The sequence below is a fragment of the Lithobates pipiens genome, unplaced genomic scaffold, assembly GCF_037356315.1.
Source record: "Lithobates pipiens isolate NorthernLeopardFrog02 unplaced genomic scaffold, aLitPip1_a1.2 Scaffold_30, whole genome shotgun sequence".
Taxonomy (NCBI): domain Eukaryota; kingdom Metazoa; phylum Chordata; class Amphibia; order Anura; family Ranidae; genus Lithobates; species Lithobates pipiens.
Window position 1 is genome coordinate 177,916,517 of NW_027507791.1, and position 20,975 is coordinate 177,937,491.

The window sequence follows — 20,975 nt, forward strand, 5'->3', positions numbered from 1 at the left end:
CTTCTTTAACTTGAGGCAAAAAATATTTTCATTATATTCCCAGATCTTCAGAAAAAGCACAAGCAACATCTGATGGAGAAGACTGAGACTCTGGTGGAGCATAGACCCCCAGGAACTACCCTGGAACCACAAAGATTCCCCATTAATGAGCGTTATGTGAATCTGATTGTGGTCTCCACTGATCAGTTCAGGCAGCGTCCCCAGAATGAGCTAATACAGACTGGGGTAAAACATGAGGAATGCTTGAAGAAAACACAAACTAGACTGGAACACATTTCACCCAACAGGCTGTTCAGATGGAACCACCAGTCACAATGTGTACCACATGCAGTAATGGTGAGCGGAGTGCCAGGAATAGGGAAGACCACACTGATGCAGAAGTTTGTCTATGACTGGGTGACCGGAAAACACTACCAGAGATTTGCCTTTCTCTTCTTCTTCAGATTCCGGGACCTTAATAGACTGGGAGAGGTCAGCTTGGAGGAGATGATTCTTCATCAATATCCACATCTGGAGAGTCAGATTGGAGATATTTTACAAGATCCAGAGAGACTTCTGTTTATATTTGATGGATTAGATGAAAGTGTTCACCAAATGGATTTCAGATCAAGTACACTATCTAATTCAAAGCAGAGAACACATTTTGGTGAGATTGTGGTCAGTTTAGTGAGGCAGAGTCTTCTTAAGGGTTGCTCTGTACTGATAACCAGCCGTCCAACCAGACTGGCATCAGTTGATACCGGTGTTTTCCAGAGAATAGCGGAGATCATGGGATTTCTCCATGAAGACAGACTGACCTTTTTTAATAATTTCTTTGGAAATGAGGAATTATTAGAAAAGGCTTTTCATTATGTACAGGAGAATGACACACTGTACACTTTCTGTTATATCCCATCATACTGCTGGATCATCTGTACAGTGTTATCAATGTGCTTCAGAGCCCAACCAACAATCACAGATCAGCTGATGACATCATTACCCAAAACTGTGACACAACTCTTTGTGACTTTTGTCTCCAACATTCTGGCCAATCATTGCCTGAATAAAAATGGTGGTCACGCTGCCCAGGAACTACTGACATCTATTGGGTGGATGGCAGAACATGGAGTCATGAATCACCTGATTGTATTTGATGAGCGTCATCTGGAGTCATTTAATGTGAGGAATGATAGACATCTCTTTTCATGTTTCATGATGGAATCTGGTCAGCCTCCTTATGTGGATTACACCTTCTTACATCTCACTCTTCAGGAGTTTTTTGCTGCTTTAGTCCATTTTATTAACTATAATCCTGAAAGTTTACAGAAAACACTTGATAAGGCTGAATCTTACAAAGATGGCCGTGCTGAAATATTTATCCGTTTCCTCTGCGGTCTCTCAGACACTTCTACTAGATCCATGTTTAAGACCCATATGGGAGAATTGTCTACTCAGGCTGCCAGACATGTCATCACCTGGATCCAGAAGAAAACTGCAGAAGAACAAAGATCTGATAAACCCATAAAAGGCAGCAGAGAACTTCCTAATGTATTCTACTATCTCCATGAAAGCCGGAATAAGGCTCTGGTATCACAATGCATTGCATCAAAAAAAGTTGACTTTTGTAGTTTCCCCCTCAGTCCTCTGGACTGCTCTGTGCTGTCCTTTATCCTTCAATCCCGCAGAGAGACAGAAGAAATAAAACTACGGGCATGTAATGTTCCAAGTGAAGGCTTGAGGAAACTTATACCAGCTCTACACACCATCAAGAGTTTGAGGTGAATATTAAATCTGATTCATCACATTAAATTTATTTTCAGGTGTTTTTTTTCTGGAGAAGTTGCTAATAATTAGTGTGATTTGTTTTCTATTATATATAGATTGTTCATATCTATTTGTGTGATTACATCAGATACCAATAACACATATAACAGTCAATTGATAACATAAAACAGACACTAAACTTTATATTTAACACCAAATGCCTCAATTCATCAAAATATATTTATACCAGGGAACTAGATGAGTTAAAGTGGTTGAAAAGCCTCAAGGTTTTTCACCTTAATGCACTCTATGCCCCCCAGATGGCTTTCTTTTTCTTACCTGGGCCCGATCTGATCCAGCGATGTGCACGAGCACAGCAGCTCCAGCCACTGCCTCTCTCCTCATTGGATGGATTGATAGCAGCAGAAGCCATTGGTTCCCGCTGCTGTCAATCAAATCCAGTGACACGGGAGTGGGGGGCAGGGCCAAATCCCGTTCTGTGTCAATTGACGCGGCGGTACTTGGGAGTTAGCCTGCATGAGTGCCCCCAGGTAAAGCGGCTTTCTGTGGGGTCACCCAGTGAATGGGAGGAGCCAGGAGTGCCGCGGGCATCCCTGAGGAAGAGGACTGGTGCTGCTCTGTGCAAAACGATTGCACAGAGTAGGTAAGTATAGGCATGTTTGCTATTTTTATAAAAAAAGAAAAACAAGGTTTACAATCCCTTTGATTAATTCAATTACCACCAGAAGATACCATAACCAGATATCACTAAATCTAGCAGGCAATTAAATCTGTGTTTAACTGACTTTACTCGTTATTTTGCTACAGTTGGATTCAGGGGCAGGATTCTATAAATTGTGCCAATATGACAATAAGGTAATTATCTAATCCCTAGGGGGTTATAATACCATGAGTGGAGTACCACATCAAACTAGAAAGATTAAATAACAGCACACCATAAGTTACCCCAAGCATGATGATGTTAGATCACTTTGGATGAATGGATATGGCCTTAAGATGGCTGTATATAAATAAAGATGAGCAGGACCTTCCAATGTTGATATTTTGAGATTGTACAGATCCTTCCTTCAAGATTGAGCTGATTTTATCAGATTAAGCAGATCTAAGATGGAATCCTTCTAGTCTCTCCCTGATCCCCTTCCAAAAACTGTCTCAACTAGGAGTCATCCCAGAAGTTGTGGTTTGTAAAAATGACGAGCTCTGATTGGAAGATAATATTACAGATTAACTGCTTGTTTGTATAGACAATAACTTAACTTGACCACTAGATGGGGCTATAAGACTAGAAATCCCTATATTAAGTTTTCTGGGAAGAAAAATAATTTATTGGATTAATCTTTGTAGGATAAACCGGTTTTATTCTTAGAATACTCTCAATGTGTTAATTTATTTAGAGGGCATATAATCATATCCCTCCAAGGTGTTTGTAGCATTCATGATATAGTACAATAGCATATTAACCATGAAACCTTGACTAAAAAGATGTAATTTTATTCAGCGATCCACATTCAAATATAAATATACTACTAAAATATTTTGTACACACTTTATATTATTACCATCTGACTTCTGAGAATGTATACATTATAAAACACACATTTTTATAAGGCTACTTTCACACTGGAACAGGGGGGCCTTAGCGACGCTTTTTACCTGCCAGTGGAGCGCTTTTTTCCCCCACTAGTGGCCGAATAAAGGGTTAAAAGTGTCGCTGCCGAAGGGCTTTGCAGGCGCTTTGGCAGCGGTGCCCATTGATTTCAATGGCAGGGGCGGTAGAGGAATGGTGTATACTGCCGAAAGATGCTGCTTGCAGGACTTTTTCACTACTCCAGTGTGAAAGCACTCGGGCTCTCACTTTGGGGCTGTAGGGGAGGCATTTTTCAGGCGCTTTACAGGAGTTATTTTTAGCCCTTTAGTGCCTGAAAAATGCCCCCATGTGAAAGGTCTTGTTATTAAGGGTTTGCAATCACATATAAACATGATAATAATCGGTCCCTTTAGTTAATATGATATCTTCTATAGATGTACTGTATATAAATTGGAAAGTGTCCGAATATTTTAAAGTTATTATTTGTGATAGACTCCATGAACTTTGAATTATTTTGTTTTAATAGTGAAATATAGACAATTCTACTGTCATCTGTAGAAACATTTCAGGCAGTTTATTCTGTTGATTAACTATTGTGTACATGCGGGTGGGTGCAGCGGAGTGCGGTGGCAGTAACACATGCACGGTCCAAATGCAATAGAAAGAACAAAGTATAAGGCCTCATGCACACGAGACGCAGATGAAACCTCTGTTAAAAAAAAGCTGAAACGCGCGTTTAGAAACGCGCGTTTTGCCGCGTTTGCATGCCGCGTTTAGACGCGTTTAGACGCGTTTGCGTTTAAACGCGTTTATAAAGATAACATCATGTAGACCCTCCCCAAGCTCTCAAAGCATTTTTTTTAACTATTTCTGCTATTTTGATCAGAGTGAGCAGCAGCAGCATAGAGATCAGTTGTACACTTGCATTTGCCGTGTCACTTGCCACGGCACCTGCCACAAGTTGTGGATTGTCCACTTGCCACGTCACTTGCCACAAGTTGGGGATTGTCCACTTGCCACATCACCTGCCAGGTCACCTGCCACAAATTGTGGATTGTCCACTTGCCACGTCACTTGCCACATCACCTGCCACGTCACTTGCCACGAGATGTGGATTGTCCACTTTCCAAATCATCTGCCATGCCACCTGCCACAAGCTGTGGATTGTCCACTTGCCACGTCACCAGCCACATCACCTGCCACAAGTTGTGGATTGTCCACTTGCCACGTGACTTGCCACATCACCTGCCACGTCACTTGCCACATCACCTGCCACAAGTTGTGGATTGTCTACTTGCCGCGTCACTTGCCACATCACCTGCCACGTCACTTGCCACGTCACCTGCCACAAGTTGTGGATTGTTCACTTGCCACGTCACCTGCCACGTCACCTGCCACAAGCTGTGGATTGTCCACTTGCCACGTCACTTGCCACAAGCTGTGGATTGTCCACTTGCCACATCACTTGCCACGTCACCTGCCACGTCACTTGCCACGTCACCTGCCACAAGTTTTGGATTGTCCACTTGCCAAGTCACTTGCCACGTCAGCTGCCACGTCACTTGCCACGAGATGTGGATTGTCCACTTTCCACGTCATCTGCCATGCCACCACCCACAAGCTGTGGATTGTCCACTTGCCACATCACCAGCCACATCACCTGCCACAAGTTGTGGATTGTCCACTTGCCACGTGACTTGCCACATCACCTGCCACGTCACTTGCCACATCACCTGCCACAAGTTGTGGATTGTCTACTTGCCGCGTCACTTGCCACTTCACCTGCCGCGTCACTTGCCACTTCACCTGCCACGTCACTTGCCACGTCACCTGCCACAAGTTGTGGTTTGTTCACTTGCCACGTCACCTGCCACGTCACCTGCCACAAGTTGTGGATTGTCCACTTGCCACGTCACTTGCCACAAGCTGTGGATTGTCCACTTGCCACATCACTTGCCACGTCACCTGCCACGTCACTTGCCACGTCACCTGCCACAAGTTTTGGATTGTCCACTTGCCACGTCACTTGCCACGTCAGCTGCCACGTCACTTGCCACATCACCTGCCACGTCACCTGCCACAAGTTGTGGATTGTCCACTTGCCACGTCACTTGCCACATCACCTGCCACGTCACTTGCCACGAGATGTGGATTGTCCACTTGCCATGTCACTTGCCACGTCACCTGCCACGTCACTTGCCACGTCAGCTGCCACGTCACTTGCCACAAGATGTGGATTGTCCAATTGTCACATCACCTGCCACATCACTTGCCACATCACCTGCCACGTCACCTGCCACAAGTTGTGGATTGTCCACTTGCCACGTCACTTGCCACATCACCTGCCACGTCACTTGCCACAAGATGTGGATTGTCCACTTTCCACGTCACCTGCCATGCCACCTGCCACAAGTTGTGGATTGTCCACTTACCACGTCACCAGCCACATCACCTGCCACAAGTTGGGGATTGTCCACTTGCCACACCACTTTCCAAGTCACCTGCCACGTCACCTGCCACAAGATGTGGATTGTCCACTTGCCACGTCACCAGCCACATCACCTGCCACAAGTTGTGGATTGTCCACTTGCCACGTTCCTTGCCACGTCCCCTGCCACGTCACCTGCCACAAGTGGATTGTCCACTTGCCACATCACTTGCCACATCACCTGCCACCAGTTGTGGATTGTCCACTTGCCACATCACTTGCCACCTGCCATGTCACTTGCCACAAGTTGTGGATTGTCCACTTGCCACGTCACTTGCCACAAGTTGTGGATTGTCCACTTCCAATTGCAATTGTTTAAAATATTTTTCTAATGGTTTTTCATCATTTGCAATCATTTTTGAGATTTTTAATGTAAAAAAAAAGGTCACCTTTAAAAACGCATATAAACGCAAACGCGGCTAAACGCGGGTGCCGCGTTTAGCCGCGTTTAGCCGCGTTTAGCCGCGTTTAGCGTCTGAAACGCAGAAATTTTTGTTTCTGAACGCATTTTTTTGCTTCTGGAAAAACGAGATTAAACGCAACTGCATATAAACGGAAAAAAACGAGACTGTGTGCATGGACACATAGGATAACATTGAATGAGTTCAGGTGCAGTTGAAAAAACTGTCCAACTGCATCTGAACGCGCGTTTAACTGCGTCTCGTGTGCATGAGGCCTTACAGTTGTGAACAGGTAAAAACCGTGCTAGGAGCCCAAAGAATATAACAATAGAAAGCAGCTGCCACAATACCCCAATACATGGTATACATAAATTGGAAAACAACAGTGCAGCTATAGAAATCCCATTAGTACTTCTTACAAGTGACAAACACTATACAATACAGAAAGAGTTTAACCATAAATGTAAAAATGAATTATATGCATATAAGTGTGAACAAATAATAAAACAAAGAGTCCCAATTAAGAGGCAGAAAATAGTTTGAGAAATCTTCTCTATAAATGACAGATGTAAAAGGTTTTCCCAAAAACAAGATTGCCACGGTTGATTCGCGCATGTGCGGTGGCATGTGTTCTGGCTCTGGCCTACGTGTTTCGTCATATCTGATGTCACATGGAGTAGTTGGACTAATGGAGTAGTTGAAACTCTTCAATGCCAGAGTAATTCTCTTAAAACCTTCCAGTGTTTCTTAATGATAGAAAACATCTTGTCCGATACTGAATGGAATTGTGTCAGATGGAATCCTCCTTCTCTTCTGTTTAGCCTGTTGCTTACTCCCAACCCCCTTAAATCTCATAGCAAGGCCCTACCTTAGCCCTTGCTGTACGTATTTCTTGGAAAGCCTCATCACTTGCTGGTATGTAGATTTGGGATGGAGAAACCAGTAAGACACAAGAAGCAGTTTACCAGATGAGCTCATTAGCACAACCGCTTCACCTATCAACTATGTTTGCACAGCATCCCCCGGCATCTCTCCATGTGTGCATTCACCTGGCTTCCCCAGGGTCCCTTCAGATGGGCTCAGGCTGCATGCTAAACTGCTGGGGCCACATGCAGCCCACGGGACACCCCTGATGTAGTGCAAAGACCTGCCTGTTTGTTTTGGTGAATTTAAAGGAGATTGTTCAGAGATTGTACAATCAGATTGTATAGTACAGGACCACATTTATGCACCTAAAATTGCCTTTTGCCATATGCCGCAGTACAAAACGTGCAACTCGCACCATGCCAAAATTTACTTTGCTACATGTAAGACAGCCCACTCAAGTGTATGGGCTGCCCTATGCACGACGAGGAAAAACTCTCCGAAACACCCAAAACAAATACTTGCAGAAATGTGAGTTTTCACTACGTGGAAATGTGAATGTGTCTCCATCCACTTCCTCCTGTGTACTTGTATAACGATGTCCATACACAATGCAATCTGATGGTACAATCTCTGTATAATTTCCTTTAGATTTCCCAGAACTATGGAATAGGTACCTAATCTATTCAATTTGTATCAAATAAGGTAGGCCCTTGCATTACATAGCTGATGGGAGATCTAAAGGAAATTTTTAAATCGGATTGTATAGGCAGTAGGTGGAAGGTGGTATTGTAATGAGGGAGGTGTGGTCCAGAGTGGTGAACACACCCTATCACACTCTTCTGTGATGCAACAAGGTAGTGAAGGCTCCTGGAAGAGGGCTTACGGGAAGTAACTACTGAAAGACGATCTACAGGAAGTAATGGAATCTGAAAATCATTTAAAAAAGTAAAATAAAATTCAAATAGACAAGATTTTAAATTTCCTGTGGATAAGTTAAGTGCGAGAAAAGCGCATTTGGATGGCTGCCCCAGAAATGGCATTTGGAAAATGCTTCTATTTATTATGAAAAGCGAAAAGTCTCTGATACAGCCGGTTAGTACCGGTGAAACCTGTCAGGAGTTTTTTTTTCCATGGACCTTACATTGGATGATACAATTATGGGTCAGATAAGTATGCCCTCGCCCCTTGTGTGAATACTTTGGTTTCCTTGCATGTGTATTCCTGCACAATTGGAATGGTGGCCATCATTTGGTTCTGTCTGTGCGAAATCTCATATACCTGTGTTGCGGCTGAGTGCATGGCACCAAATCCATGACCCACCCTATGCAATCTGTTCCATGTGTGGACTGTCTTTCTGTACTGGTAATAATACTGGGAGAATGCGTGGAGTCTGTACAACTTATATGAAGATACACATGGTTTCTTGTCTCTAGCACACAAGGTACAATACATTGGTGGTGGCCTAGTGGCCTAAAGTGATTTTTTTTCTATAAAAATAACAGACTTTACAAACATGTTATACTTACCTGCTCTGTGTAGAAATTTTGCACAGAGCAGCCCTGATCCTTCTCTTTTTGGGTCTCTCTTAGGCTCTCCTGGCCCCTCCCTCATGTCAAGTGCCCCCAAAGCAAGCTGCCGAGCCAAGCTGCAGCTCCATATGTCCATTCAGTCATGGAGCCCCGGTTCAGCTCTGCCCTCTCTCTCTCCTGATTGGCTAACTAACTTTGATTGACAGCAGCGGGAGCCAATGGAACTGCTGCTGTCTCTCAGCCAATGGCCGAGGCACTCATGGAAATTTCTGAATAGAGAATGGGTTCAGATAAGTATTTGGGGGTGCTGGGGCGGCTGCTGCACAAAGAAGGCTTTTTATCTTAAAGCATAGAATTTGGAATCGTCTCACTTTTTTTACGCATCTTTTAAAGTGCGTTTATATAGTGAAATACATTACTTAGAACTCTGTGTGAGTGATTAGATCTTGAATTTTAAAAGCAGTGAGCTTCTGTCAGATTATTAAACCTGTGAGATGATCAGGGATGCCACTGCTCTTGAAATTCAACATCTAACCAGTTCTAAGTACTGTATTTCACTATATAAACTCACTTTACTGTTATAAATACATATAAAAAGCAAAACTCCTTTCTGATTCCTTGTCCTCCTGACTGACTTTCTTCCCCAGTCCTGCCCGACTTCAAGAAAGGCCTTCTGCAGATTGCAGTCTTACCCCTTATCTGTCCCTGCACCATGTTCATCTACTCATGGCCTCCCATTGCTCCTTCATGCTGCCTCTTCAGCACCAATCCTTCCAATGCCTCCTGTGTTAGGATTCTTCCACTCCATATTTCCTGAGCACCTAGCCTGAGGTGGAACCACCGCAGTAAGGGCTCCCTCATAGGCCACTGACAGCCTCTCCTCCACACTGCTTCCCCATCGTCCACCCAACTCTTTTGCTGGAATGGCCCATGTCTATTTATGGGGTTGCCTCAGCCCCCTGCGAGTCCACCTCTGGGAATTGGCTGAAGCCCCATAAATATTCATGGCAGCTCCTCCTACCCCCACGCCCTCTACTTCTAGAAGGTTCTCCAACCTTCCAGATACCAGGGGGTGGCACCAGAGAGCTGCTAGGATGAGTCATCCTGCCCTGGCCTCTAGTAACCCTGACCCAATTCAACAATTCAGGTTATTCCTGGCCAGAATATGTTTTTTCCTACTCTCAACACAAGTAGCACATACTAGAGGGTGCTATAGAGGTTGGGAGAATGATTATAAATGTGGTTTGTTTCTCATTTCAAAAGATGGCATAATTGGTCCTGTGTTGTCTGTTCTTTGTTCCTAAAACACTTTCTAAAATATGTAAGGATTCATTTTTACTGCCTTGTCTTCCGATAGTAATGGAGAGGGGATCAGTTTGTGGTTCCCTAGCCATACATTATATAGGATCATTTCTCCATTGATTGCAAAAGGCACATTTCAAAGTATAACATTTCAAAAGGTATACAATTGAAAGAGATTCTTTCACCTCTGACCAATATTTAATCATTGCTCTGCAAATAAACTGTCCGCCACTAAGATATGTAATCTGAGCAAAAATTTCAGCATATTAGAGAAAAGTTAAAACAGTACTTTTTCAATGGTTGGATATTTGTTTTCTTAAACAATACCTTTCCCTTGAAATAACCCCTAGAGGCCTATGCATATTAAAACACTGTAACTTTTTAGAACCAGACTTAATACCAGATTGGTAATTTGAGGCAAATTTCTGCACCACAAAATGGCTAGGCCTCATAGCCCAACAACGTAACAGGAAACTCAATTAGTACAACAATACAGTCAACTCCCTCATCTCTGACATCTTGCCCAACAGCATAGCTTCCTTTTTTCCAGAATGGGTAAAAATACTTAACAAGAAACTACTCTTACATGAAGAAAACATTAAAGGAAAAACGAAGTTACTTACCGGTAACGTTCTTTCCCGGAGTCTTTTAGGACAGCCACCTGATAGACCTTGGCTCCTCCCCTCTGTAGGAAACACCTGCGCCAGCCTTCTTATAAATTTCCTCCTCCCCTGCTGCTCCTCAGTTCTTTAAAGAGCACCTCCAGTTTGCTGGGGAGACACAATAACGTATGATACACATAATCAATTATATCACATTTCCTGTAAGGAAATCTTTACGTCTTGATATACATATGGGTGGGTACCCAGCTGTCCTGAAACACTCCGGGAAAGAACGTTACTTTTCCCCCAATTGTCTTTCAGGACAGCCACCTGAGAGGATAACCGAGCACTTACCCTTAGAGTGGGACCACAGCTTGCAAGACTTTACGTCCAAAAGTCTGATCTTTAGCTGACCATAAGTCCACTCTATAGTATCTTACGAAAGTGGTGAAACTGGACCATGTTGCCGCTTTACAAATCTGTTCCGGCGTTGCTCCAGCTCTCTCTGCTTGCGACGCTGCCATTGCCCTTGTGGAGTGTGCCCTGATTCCCTCTGGGATCTGCATACCTCCTAACTTGTAAGCCTGTTCTATGGCTTCTCTTAGCCATCTGGCTATTGTGCTTCTTGAAGCTTTGTGTCCTAGCCTAGCTCCCGAATATAAAATAAATAAAGACTCTGTCTTTCTAATTGTTTTTGTTGCTTCTAAATAATGTAAGATGCATCTCTTGACATCTAGATTATGGAATTTTACTTCCTGTTCCTGAGAAGGATTTGGACAAAATGATGGTAACACAATTTCTTGGTCTCTATGAAATCTTGAGGCCACTTTAGGCAGAAATCCCGGGTCCATCTTAAAGACTATACGATCCGGGAAGATCTGGCAAAAGGGGGGTCTGATAGTCTGAAAGTGGTTCTATCTCGCAGACCCTTTTAGCTGTAGTAATTGTCACCAAGAAGATTGCTTTAAGCGTCAGCATCTTCAGGCTGTAATCCTTTAGTGGTTCAAAGGGGTCTGCTGTCATATGCCGCGTACACACGAGCGGATTGTATGGCGTACTTAGTCCGTCATACAATCCGACGGACAGTCCGTCGTACTTTCCACTGAACAGACTTGACCACACACGGATACACAAACAGTCCGTCGAAAGCTTGCGCGATGACGTGTACAGCACGTACGACGGGACTAAAAATAGGAAGTCCATGACACAGCAAAGCACCCTTCCGCCGTGTAAATCCTTTCTGGGCATGCGCCATTCTTAGTCCGTCGAACTAGCATACTGACGACCGTATTGTCCGCTGAAACCAAAGTACGACGGACAGAATTTCGAAAAAAACGAAATTCTTAGTACTCCGGACTGCACGCTGAAAAAGTACGCTGAAGCCCACACACGAGCGGATTGTCCGCTAAAATGTGTTTCGACGGACTAAGTACGCCATACAATCCGCTCGTGTGTACGCGGCATTAGTTTGCAACACTAGTGACACGTCCCACTTTGGAAAGGCCATACCTTGTATCGGCCTCTGTCTGCTTACGGATTTAAAGAGTCTGATTATCCATGGATTTGAAGCTAAACTTCTTTCCTGGTAAACCGACAGTGCTGAAACTTGACTCTTTTTAACGTACTTAGGCTTAGTCCTTTGTCTACCCCACTCTGTAGAAATTCTAACACTGCTACTGAGCTCTGTGTTCTGAAGTTGTTCTCTGTGCACCATCTGCAAAAACATTTCCACACTTTCTGGTATATGTTACGTGTCTCAACCTTCCTGCTTTTCAGCAGTGTTTCTATCAAGCGGCTTGAGAACCCTTTTGCTTTTAGAAGCTGCTCTTCAGATACCAGGCGGCTAGCTTCCACCTTTCCACCTGCGGACAGTACACTGGGACCTGGGATAACAGGTCCTCCTGGACTGGTAGCAACCAAGGGGGCTCTATGGCAAGTTCTTTGAGCATAGAGAACCATGGTCTCCTGGGCCAGTGAGGAGCTATGAGAATTAATGATGTGTTTTCTGTACGTAATTTTCTTATTACTGCTGGTAGTAACACTGGTGGGGGAAAGGCATAACATTTGCTGAATGCCCATTTTTGCGCTAATGTGTCTACTCCGAGCGCTCCATCCTCTTTTCTTAGGGAGAAGAATGTTTGAACTTTCCTAAGTCTACCTGATGTATTCCCCATTTTTTTGTAATCTGGTTGAATACCTCCTGTTTTAGTACCCAATCTCCTTCTCTTACTTTTTCCCTGCTGAGGAAATCTGCCACTTTGTTTAAATCCTCTTTTAAGTGGACTGCTGAAAAAGATAGTATGTTTTTCTCTCCCCATTTCAATATTTTTTTCTGCTAAAGACCATAGGGTTCCACTTCTGGTTCCCCCCTGTTTGTTTATGTAGGCTACTACTGACGAGTTGTCTGATCTGATCTGTATATGATGTCCTCTCAACTCTTTCTGGAAGGACTGAAGTGCGAACCATACTGCCTTCAACTCTTTCCAGTTGGATGACCTCGTCCACTCTTCCTTCCCCCAAGTCCCTTGTGTTATCTGGAAGTCTAAATGTGCTCCCCACCCTGTGCCACTTGTATCTGTGGTTAGGATTCGGGAAATGGGTAGGATCCATAGCCATCCTTTGTTTATGTTTTCTGCCCTTCTCCACCACCATAAGGTATTTTTTACCTTTGCTGGTACTAACACCTGTGTATCCAGTGACTCTTGCCTGTGATCCCATATCTCTAATATGAACATCTGCAGTGGCCAAAAATGTAGACTCGCCCACTGTAACGCTGGGATTGCAGATGTTAGCAACCCCAGTGTTGACATTATTTTCCTTATTGAACATGGTAGATTGGTCTGCATAGTTCTTATTTCTTTTAGAATTTTCCCTATTTTCTCCTTGGGTAAAAAAACTCTTTGTTGGACTGAGTCTATTATATATCCCAAATACTTTATTTGTTGCGTGGGTTGTAAGTTAGATTTTTCTACATTTACGAACCACCCTAGACTTTCTAATGCCACGTACACCCGATCAAACAATCGGGTGGAAAAGTCCGCCGGACAATCCCCCCGTGTGTAGCCTCCGGCGGACTTTTTTTACCCAAAAGTACGGCAGACTTAGAAAGTATTTTTGCACTCCAATCTTCCCGCCGGACTTGCATTTCGGGGGACAATCCGGCCATGCGTATGCCAGTCCGCCATACTTTTGAAATGAACAGACTTTTCCCGCCCGGAGAAAAGTCTGCTCATTTTGAGCGTGTCTCCAGGTAGGCAGGGCCCGCGAAGGATGCGTCGCTGGCCCCACCACCTGGTATGGACTTAAAGGGGAACCCCAACACCGAAAAAAATCGGTGTGGGGGTCCCCCCAGGTCCCCATCAGACCCTTGTCTGAGCACGCTACCCGACAGGCCAGGAAAGGGGGGGACGAGCGAGCGCCCCCCCCCCCCCTCCTGAGCCGTACCAGGCCGCATGCCCACCCCAAAGCACCTTGTCCCCATGTTGATGAGGACAAGGGCCTCTTCCCGACAACCCTGGCCGTTGGTTGTCGGGGTCTGCGGGCGGGGGGCTTATCGGAATCCGGGAGCCCCCTTTAATAAGGGGGCCCCCGGATACCGGCCCCCCACCCTATGTGAATGAGTATAGGGTACAATGTACCCCTACCCATTCACCTGTAAAAAAAAGTTTAAAAAAACACAACACACAAGGGTTAAAATAGTTTATTGCACAGCTCCGGGGGTCTTCCGTCTTCGGGGGTCTTCTCGCCGGACTCCTCCGCTATCTTCTGCTAGCTCTTTTACTAGCGGAGGAGCCCGGCTTTCTTCTTCGCCGCCGCCCTCTTCTTCCGACTTCGGGGGTTTTGTCCCCCTCTTCGGTTCTTCTTGCCGGGCCACCGCAGAAGAAGCGGTGGCCCGGCAAGAAGAACCAAAGAGGGGGACAAGACCCCCGAAGTCGGAAGAAGAGGGCGGCGGCGACGAAGAAGAAAGCTGGGCTCCTCCGCTAGCAGAAGATAGCGGAGGAGCCCGGCGAGAAGACCCCCGAAGACGGAAGACCCCCGGAGCTGTGCAATAAACTATTTTAACCCTGTGTTGTGTTTTTTTTGTACATTTTTTTTCACAGGTGAATGGGTAGGGGTACATTGTACCCCATACTCATTCACATAGGGTGGGGGGCTGGTATTCGGGGGCCCCCTTATTAAAGGGGGCCCCCAGATTCAGATAAGCCCCCCGCCCGCAGACCCCGACAACCAACGGCCAGGGTTGTCGGGAAGAGGCCCTTGTCCTCATCAACATGGGGACAAGGTGCTTTGGGGTGGGGGGCTGCGCGGCCCCCCTTCCCCAAGGCACCCCCCATGTTTAGTGCACGCGGCCTGGTATGGCTCAGGAGGGGGGGGGGCGCTCACTCGCCCCCCCTTTCCTGGCCGGCTGGGTAGCGTGCTCGGACAAGGGTCTGATGTGGACCTGGGGGGCACCCCCACGCCAATTTTTTTTTCAGCGTTGGGGTTTTCTTTAAGTCCATACCAGGTGGCGGGGCCAGCGACGTCTCCTTCGCGGGCCCCGCCTACCTGGAGATGCGCTCAAAATGAGCGGACTTTCCTCCGCGTGTGTGGGCGAGTCCGTTCATTTCAAAAGTACGGCGGATAGTCCGGCGGACTTAGTACGCCGTATTAGTCCGCTGAAAAAGTGCCGTGTGTGGGCAAGTACCCCGTTCGGAAAGTCCGGCGGACAGTCCGGCGGGAAGTCCGCCGGACTAAGTCCGCCGGATAGTCCGCTACGTGTGTACGTGGCATTAGAATGTCCTTGTGTATTTGAGGTTTTCTAATAACCTCCCGGGAGTTTTTGCAAACAGGAGAAGGTCGTCTAAATAAGCAATGATGGATATACCCTTTAGTTGCAATGGTGCCAGAGCTTCCGCTAGAATTTTTGTAAAAATTCTGGGCGAAGATGATAGGCCGAAGGGTAGAGCCTGGAATTGAAGGTGTAAGGTCTCTTTTCCTGTTTCTATTGATAACCTTAGAAACTTCTGACAACTTTGATGTATCGGTACATTTAGGTACGCGTCTTTTAAATCTAGTGAAGCCATATAACAGTCTGGGGGTAACAGAGCTTTTACTGAGTATATGGAATCCATTCTGAATCTTTTGTAAGTTATGGATAGATTTAAATGTTTGAGGTTGAGGATTGGCCTGACCTTTCCTGAGGGTTTCTGTACTCCAAATATGTGGGAGTAAAAGCCCTGTCCTCTTTCTTCTTTTGGTACTCCGATGATTACACCCTGTTTCCTGAGATCCTTTATGGACCTCATTAACCCTCTGGCTTTTTCTCTGTTTTTTGGAAGTTTGGTGGTGTAAAGTCTGTTTGGGGGTGATTTTGAGAACTCTAGGAAATACTCTTCCCTTATTGTCCTTAAAATAAACTGATTGGATGATATTTTTCCCATTGTGATATGAAGGCCCCCAGTCTTCCTCCCACTGAGATGACTTCATTGTTTATTATGGGTTTGCTCAGGAGGACGAAAAATCGCTCCTCCCTTGCTTTTTCTTCTCTGAACCCAAGGTTTTCTTTGTTATCTGCCTTGGGTGTTGAGAAATGGGCTTTGGTGTTCCCTCTTTGTCTCTTTTTATTTTGCTGAGGTACTGGAAACATTTTCTTTTTGTCCACTGTATAGTCCAGTACCTTCTCTAATCCTGGTCCGAACAGCAGTCCCCTGTAAACGGGATCCCACACAATTTGGCTTTGGATACACAGTCCCCCTTCCATGTCTTTAGCCATAGGGCCTGTCTGGTAGAATTGGCTAGAGCCGAAGATCTGGCTGCTATGTGTACCAGCTCTGCTGATGCATCTGCGATATACGCAATGCCTCGTAGGAGAGTGGGAAAGGAGGATAAAATCTGCTCCTTTGCAGTTCCTTCCTCAATATGTGCCTGAATACGGTTTAACCAAAACTCTACATTCCTGGCCACTACCGTGATTGCCATTGCTGGTTTTAGGCTTCCCACTGTGGAGTCCCAAGACTTTTTTAATAGAGAGCCCATTCTCTTATCCATTGCTTCGAAAAAGTCCCCCATATCCTCAAAAGCTAAATCTGTGTGTCGGGAGACTTGTGAGAAGGCTGCATCTAGCTTTGGGGTTTTGTTCCATACTGCTGATTCATCATCTGCAAATGGAAACCGTCTCTTTAAGGCTTTAGAAAAAAATGGTTTTCTTTCTGGTTCCTGTCATTCTTTTTTAATTGCCTCTATTAGGACCTCATGCACAGGAAAATTCTTCTTTTCCTGTTCTCCTAAACCCTCATACATTTGACTGTGTAGGGATAAAGGTTTGTTTTCTGTTTGTATACCTAATGTGGTATGAATGGCTCCCAAAAGCTGATCTACCTCCTCTAATGAGAGCTTGTATCGAGAGGGTTTTCTGGAATCCCCTTCCAGTGCTTCACCCTCAGATTCTTGAGAGCCAGACGCTGCGCTGCCAGGCTCATCCTCTGCCTCCTCCCTAGGGGCTACTAAAGGACTTGCACTAGTGGAGGGTAGTGCTTGCGTCTTTGGTAGTGACGATTGTACCGACAGAGGAGCAGTTTGCGGCTGTGGGATCTGAAATCCTTCAAAAAGAGTTTTGAAAGATTCAAAGGTACTGGCTAGTTCCTTAACAGATGCCGCTAAATAATTGCCCTGTTCAGTGGAATGTTCTTGCACTAGTTTACTAATACATTCCTTGCATAATGTTTTCCCCCAGGAATCTTTAAGTGTATTTTTACAAGAAGGGCACCTCCTTTTTGAGTTGTGAGAGGGCTTGGTTTTATCTGTTTTCTGCAATGACATAAAGAAAAAACCTTTAATACTGTCATACTCCTATCTGCCACAATGCAGGTGCGCAGTATCTTTCATGTGGGCTACCCTCACCAGGGGCCCCATGAACCACCCTCTGACACTGGAGGGACCCTACCAACCCCGGTGGGGGGTGGGTTGCTAGTGGTTTAGGGCAGGGGAGTTCCACCCTAGGTTCCCCTTACCTTGCTATGGCTGGAGCTGGTCTCTGCTGGAGCAGTCTCCTTTCCCTCTGCGTCCGACATGCTGGTGTCACCACCGGAGCCTCCGCTGTCTCTAGAGCATCTGTGGCTCCTCTCCAGCCCATGCCCGACGCCTGTTCATCTTTCATGGCCAAAAACCATAAGCCGCAAACCTGGAAGTTCATGCCACTGGCGCCGCTGATCAACATACCCGTTGTGATTTGCACTGAGTGCTAAACGCTGTTGGGGGCATGAGACAGCCGGCGTGCACCCCCTTGCACCGCCCTCGGAGCTGAACAGGCATCCCCCCGACCTCTAACTGCGCTCAGTGATGCGGGGGCGGCATACAAGGTCAGTCTTTGCTTTGCCCAAGCAGCCTCTGCTACTTTTCAGGACATCTGTCTGGGTTTCCTTGGTGTCTCCCCTCTGGAGGAAACACAAATAACGTAGGAGCAGTACGGGAGGAGGAAATTTATAAGAAGGCTGGCGCAGGTGTTTCCTACAGAGGGGAGGAGCCAATGTCTCTCAGGTGGCTGTCCTGATTGGGGGAAAATTTGGGTAAATTAAAAAGATATCTGGAAGACTACCAATCCAAATGTGTCTTCTCTTGAAATAATAAAAAAAAAAAAAACACAACCACCTCCACTTATGAGTCTCTACCCAAAACCCAATTTTAATTTAGGCCCTATGAGAAAATATAGTATTTCACAAAATACTTACACCACACATAAGCCTTCTTTTTCAACCATCTATCAGAAAACTCAAGCTATCACTAATATGGAGAATGGACAGTTTCCAACACCTAGTCCTGAACCTACGATTGGCAAAGAATCAAGCACTAGGACCCACTCAATTCCCTCAGTCAAGAATCTTTCTGTTTTAAATAATAAAGGTCGTATAGTCTCCCAGCCCCCTTCAAACGCTCAGTCCCAATCCATCATGAATAATTCCACTTCCCTCTCCATAGGGAATCAGACAATATCCTACCAACGCACATACATACCTTCCTCTGTAGATGCAATTACAACTACAAACAATGATTCACAAACCTTTTCATTATCCTGTGTGAAAGACATGTCCATCCTACCCACACAGAACAACTCTAATCAGTCAGTAACCTTGTCACTCTTGAACAACCCCTCAAATATGATAAACCATACACCTTTTTTAGAGGTTCCCCTCTCCTGACTCCTACAGAGAAAAAAACTACAAAAAAAAGAAGAGACTTGACAATGGCACCATAAAAATATTCAATTTGTCTAGATCCCCATAAGATTCACTTTTGTTATAAAAGGGTCTAGGACATGTGCCCCTAATCTATATACCTTGTTTAAAGATTTAAATAAATTCATTTGAAACCTTACAGTCAAAAAGTTTTATGCCACCGAAACATATCAAAGCCCCAATCACCATAATTCTAATCAACCTTCTCCCCTTATACATATATCTTTTGACTCTGCTGACAAGGAGATGTTAAAAATCCTAGAAAAACTATTATGAGAAAATTATAGATTAGATCCGGAAATATTTTTTGACCAATACAACACACTCATTTCAAACCCAAATATACGTTCTATCCTACACAGAAGGGATCTTTTTTAGATACATTCATTACTATGGTTTATATAGATTTAAAAAGAAATGTGTTGTAATTAATCAGTTAGGCATTCCAACTTATCTCCATCTGAATCTAAAGCATTAGTTCTGAAAGAGAATCAAGATATTATAATTAAACCAGCTGCCAAAGGGGGAGAGATACATCTGTTGGACAAATCAGATTACATTACAGAAGCTCAGAGATTCCTGTCAAATCCTAAAACATACCTAAAATTAAAGAAGGACCCCACTTACTGCTTTGTAGATTAACTAAAATTTTGAATTGCAGAAGCCCAAGCAGCTAAAGTTCTATATAAAAAAGAAATTGCCTTTTTAGTTAAAGAGTTCTATCAGATTCCATATTTTTTTACTATTCATCGGAACTACATAAGGACGGGAAGTGTGACTTACGGCCTGTGACAATATATAGACCATTTTGTGCAACCTTTAGTAAACCTTTAGTAAAATAATTACCATCTTATATCAGATACTCTGTTCATCCTATCGATACTCTCAAGGACTACACCTGGGAATCAAGCTACAGCTGGTTATCATTGGATGTTTCCTCCCTGTATACCAGCTATTCCTCATCAGATTGGTCTCCAAGCAGTACAGTATTTCCTTCCTTCTACATTATTCTGATCTAAGACATAGACAAATCAGTTTCATAGTAAAGGCCACCAAATATGGTCTGGAACATAATTATTTCCTGTTTGATGATCAATATTACCTCCAGTTCAATGGAAAAGTCATGGGGGCTTCCTTTGCCCCCAGCTTTGCTAACCTCCACAATGTGGTCTTGGGTAATCAAAACATAGTCATCACCACAACCCCTTTGCACAGTACATCATTATTTTTATGGGCGGTAAATTGATGACATCATCATTATCTGGGATGGCCCACCTACCATGGTTCCAGATTTTGTCCAATATTGTAATGATAATTCTTTTGGATTGCCATTTACTAATGTATATGATCCTCATACTATTATTTTTCTCAATTTAGTACTAGGGTCTCATGACAACCAGATTATCACAAAGAAACTGCAGGAAATTCCTGGTTGCCTTGTTATATAGATTCCTAGATACTTAAAGGAGTCCACTATTCTAAGTGGGGTATTGTCAGGAAAGGTTCCCTCCACTGGTAATATCAATCATTTGGCGTGCAGTACTGGAATTATGTCATCTTTAGGCCGCAGTACTGGCGTCCACCAGCGGAGGGATCCACACACCTTGCCCTGGTATTGTCCTTGTGCCCTGACATGCAGCCTGATTATCTGTTACCTGATCCTGAACCTTGAATCCTGCATCCTGCTCCTGAACCTGTTGTACCTGATCCTATCTATTCCTGCATCCCTGGAAACTTATCCTGCAACCTGATCCCTTTCTCTTTGTCCCCCCATCTGCTGACCTCCTGTTTATGACCCTGGCCTGGCTTGACTACGATTCTGGTACTCCCTTTTGCTACATATGCTGGTTTGTTTGTTTACCATCACTGTTTGGTTGTTTGGTTTGTTCACTCAGTTTGTATTGGTGGTGTGTTCACATTTATATGCATTTACTTTAATAAACTTACCTTCACCTATTTATGTCTGGTTCACTCTGTCACGGTCACACAGTTCTGGTCACATCTAGTTTATGACAGAATACCAGGGCCATCCCTGACCAGAAGTGGCTGCACAGGGGAACCCTTTTGCTTCAGTTTGGTTGCAAACATGAATGCTGATGAGGTTATTTATTTTTCTCTGCTGGCATCTGAAAGTAGTGATTATTGCCGCCAGGGTTTGAAAGGATGGTCTAGTGACCAGTTGTTTGCAGCTATTGGTTTGGCTCGATCAGGGTTATATATTGTT

General features: G+C 44.6%; 1 protein-coding gene across 3 annotated transcripts in view; it reads left to right on the forward strand.

Moving 5' to 3' along the window:
* The window catches only part of LOC143943362 (NACHT, LRR and PYD domains-containing protein 3-like), a 255,369-nt gene that overhangs the window by 68,753 nt on the left and 165,641 nt on the right, over window positions 1–20,975 (forward strand). For all 3 annotated transcript variants that reach the window (XM_077465090.1, XM_077465088.1, XM_077465089.1), the window contains exon 6: window positions 44–1,757. In XM_077465090.1, coding sequence (XP_077321216.1) covers window positions 44–1,757 — 1,714 coding nt within the window. The remainder of the gene's footprint in view (window positions 1–43; window positions 1,758–20,975) is intronic.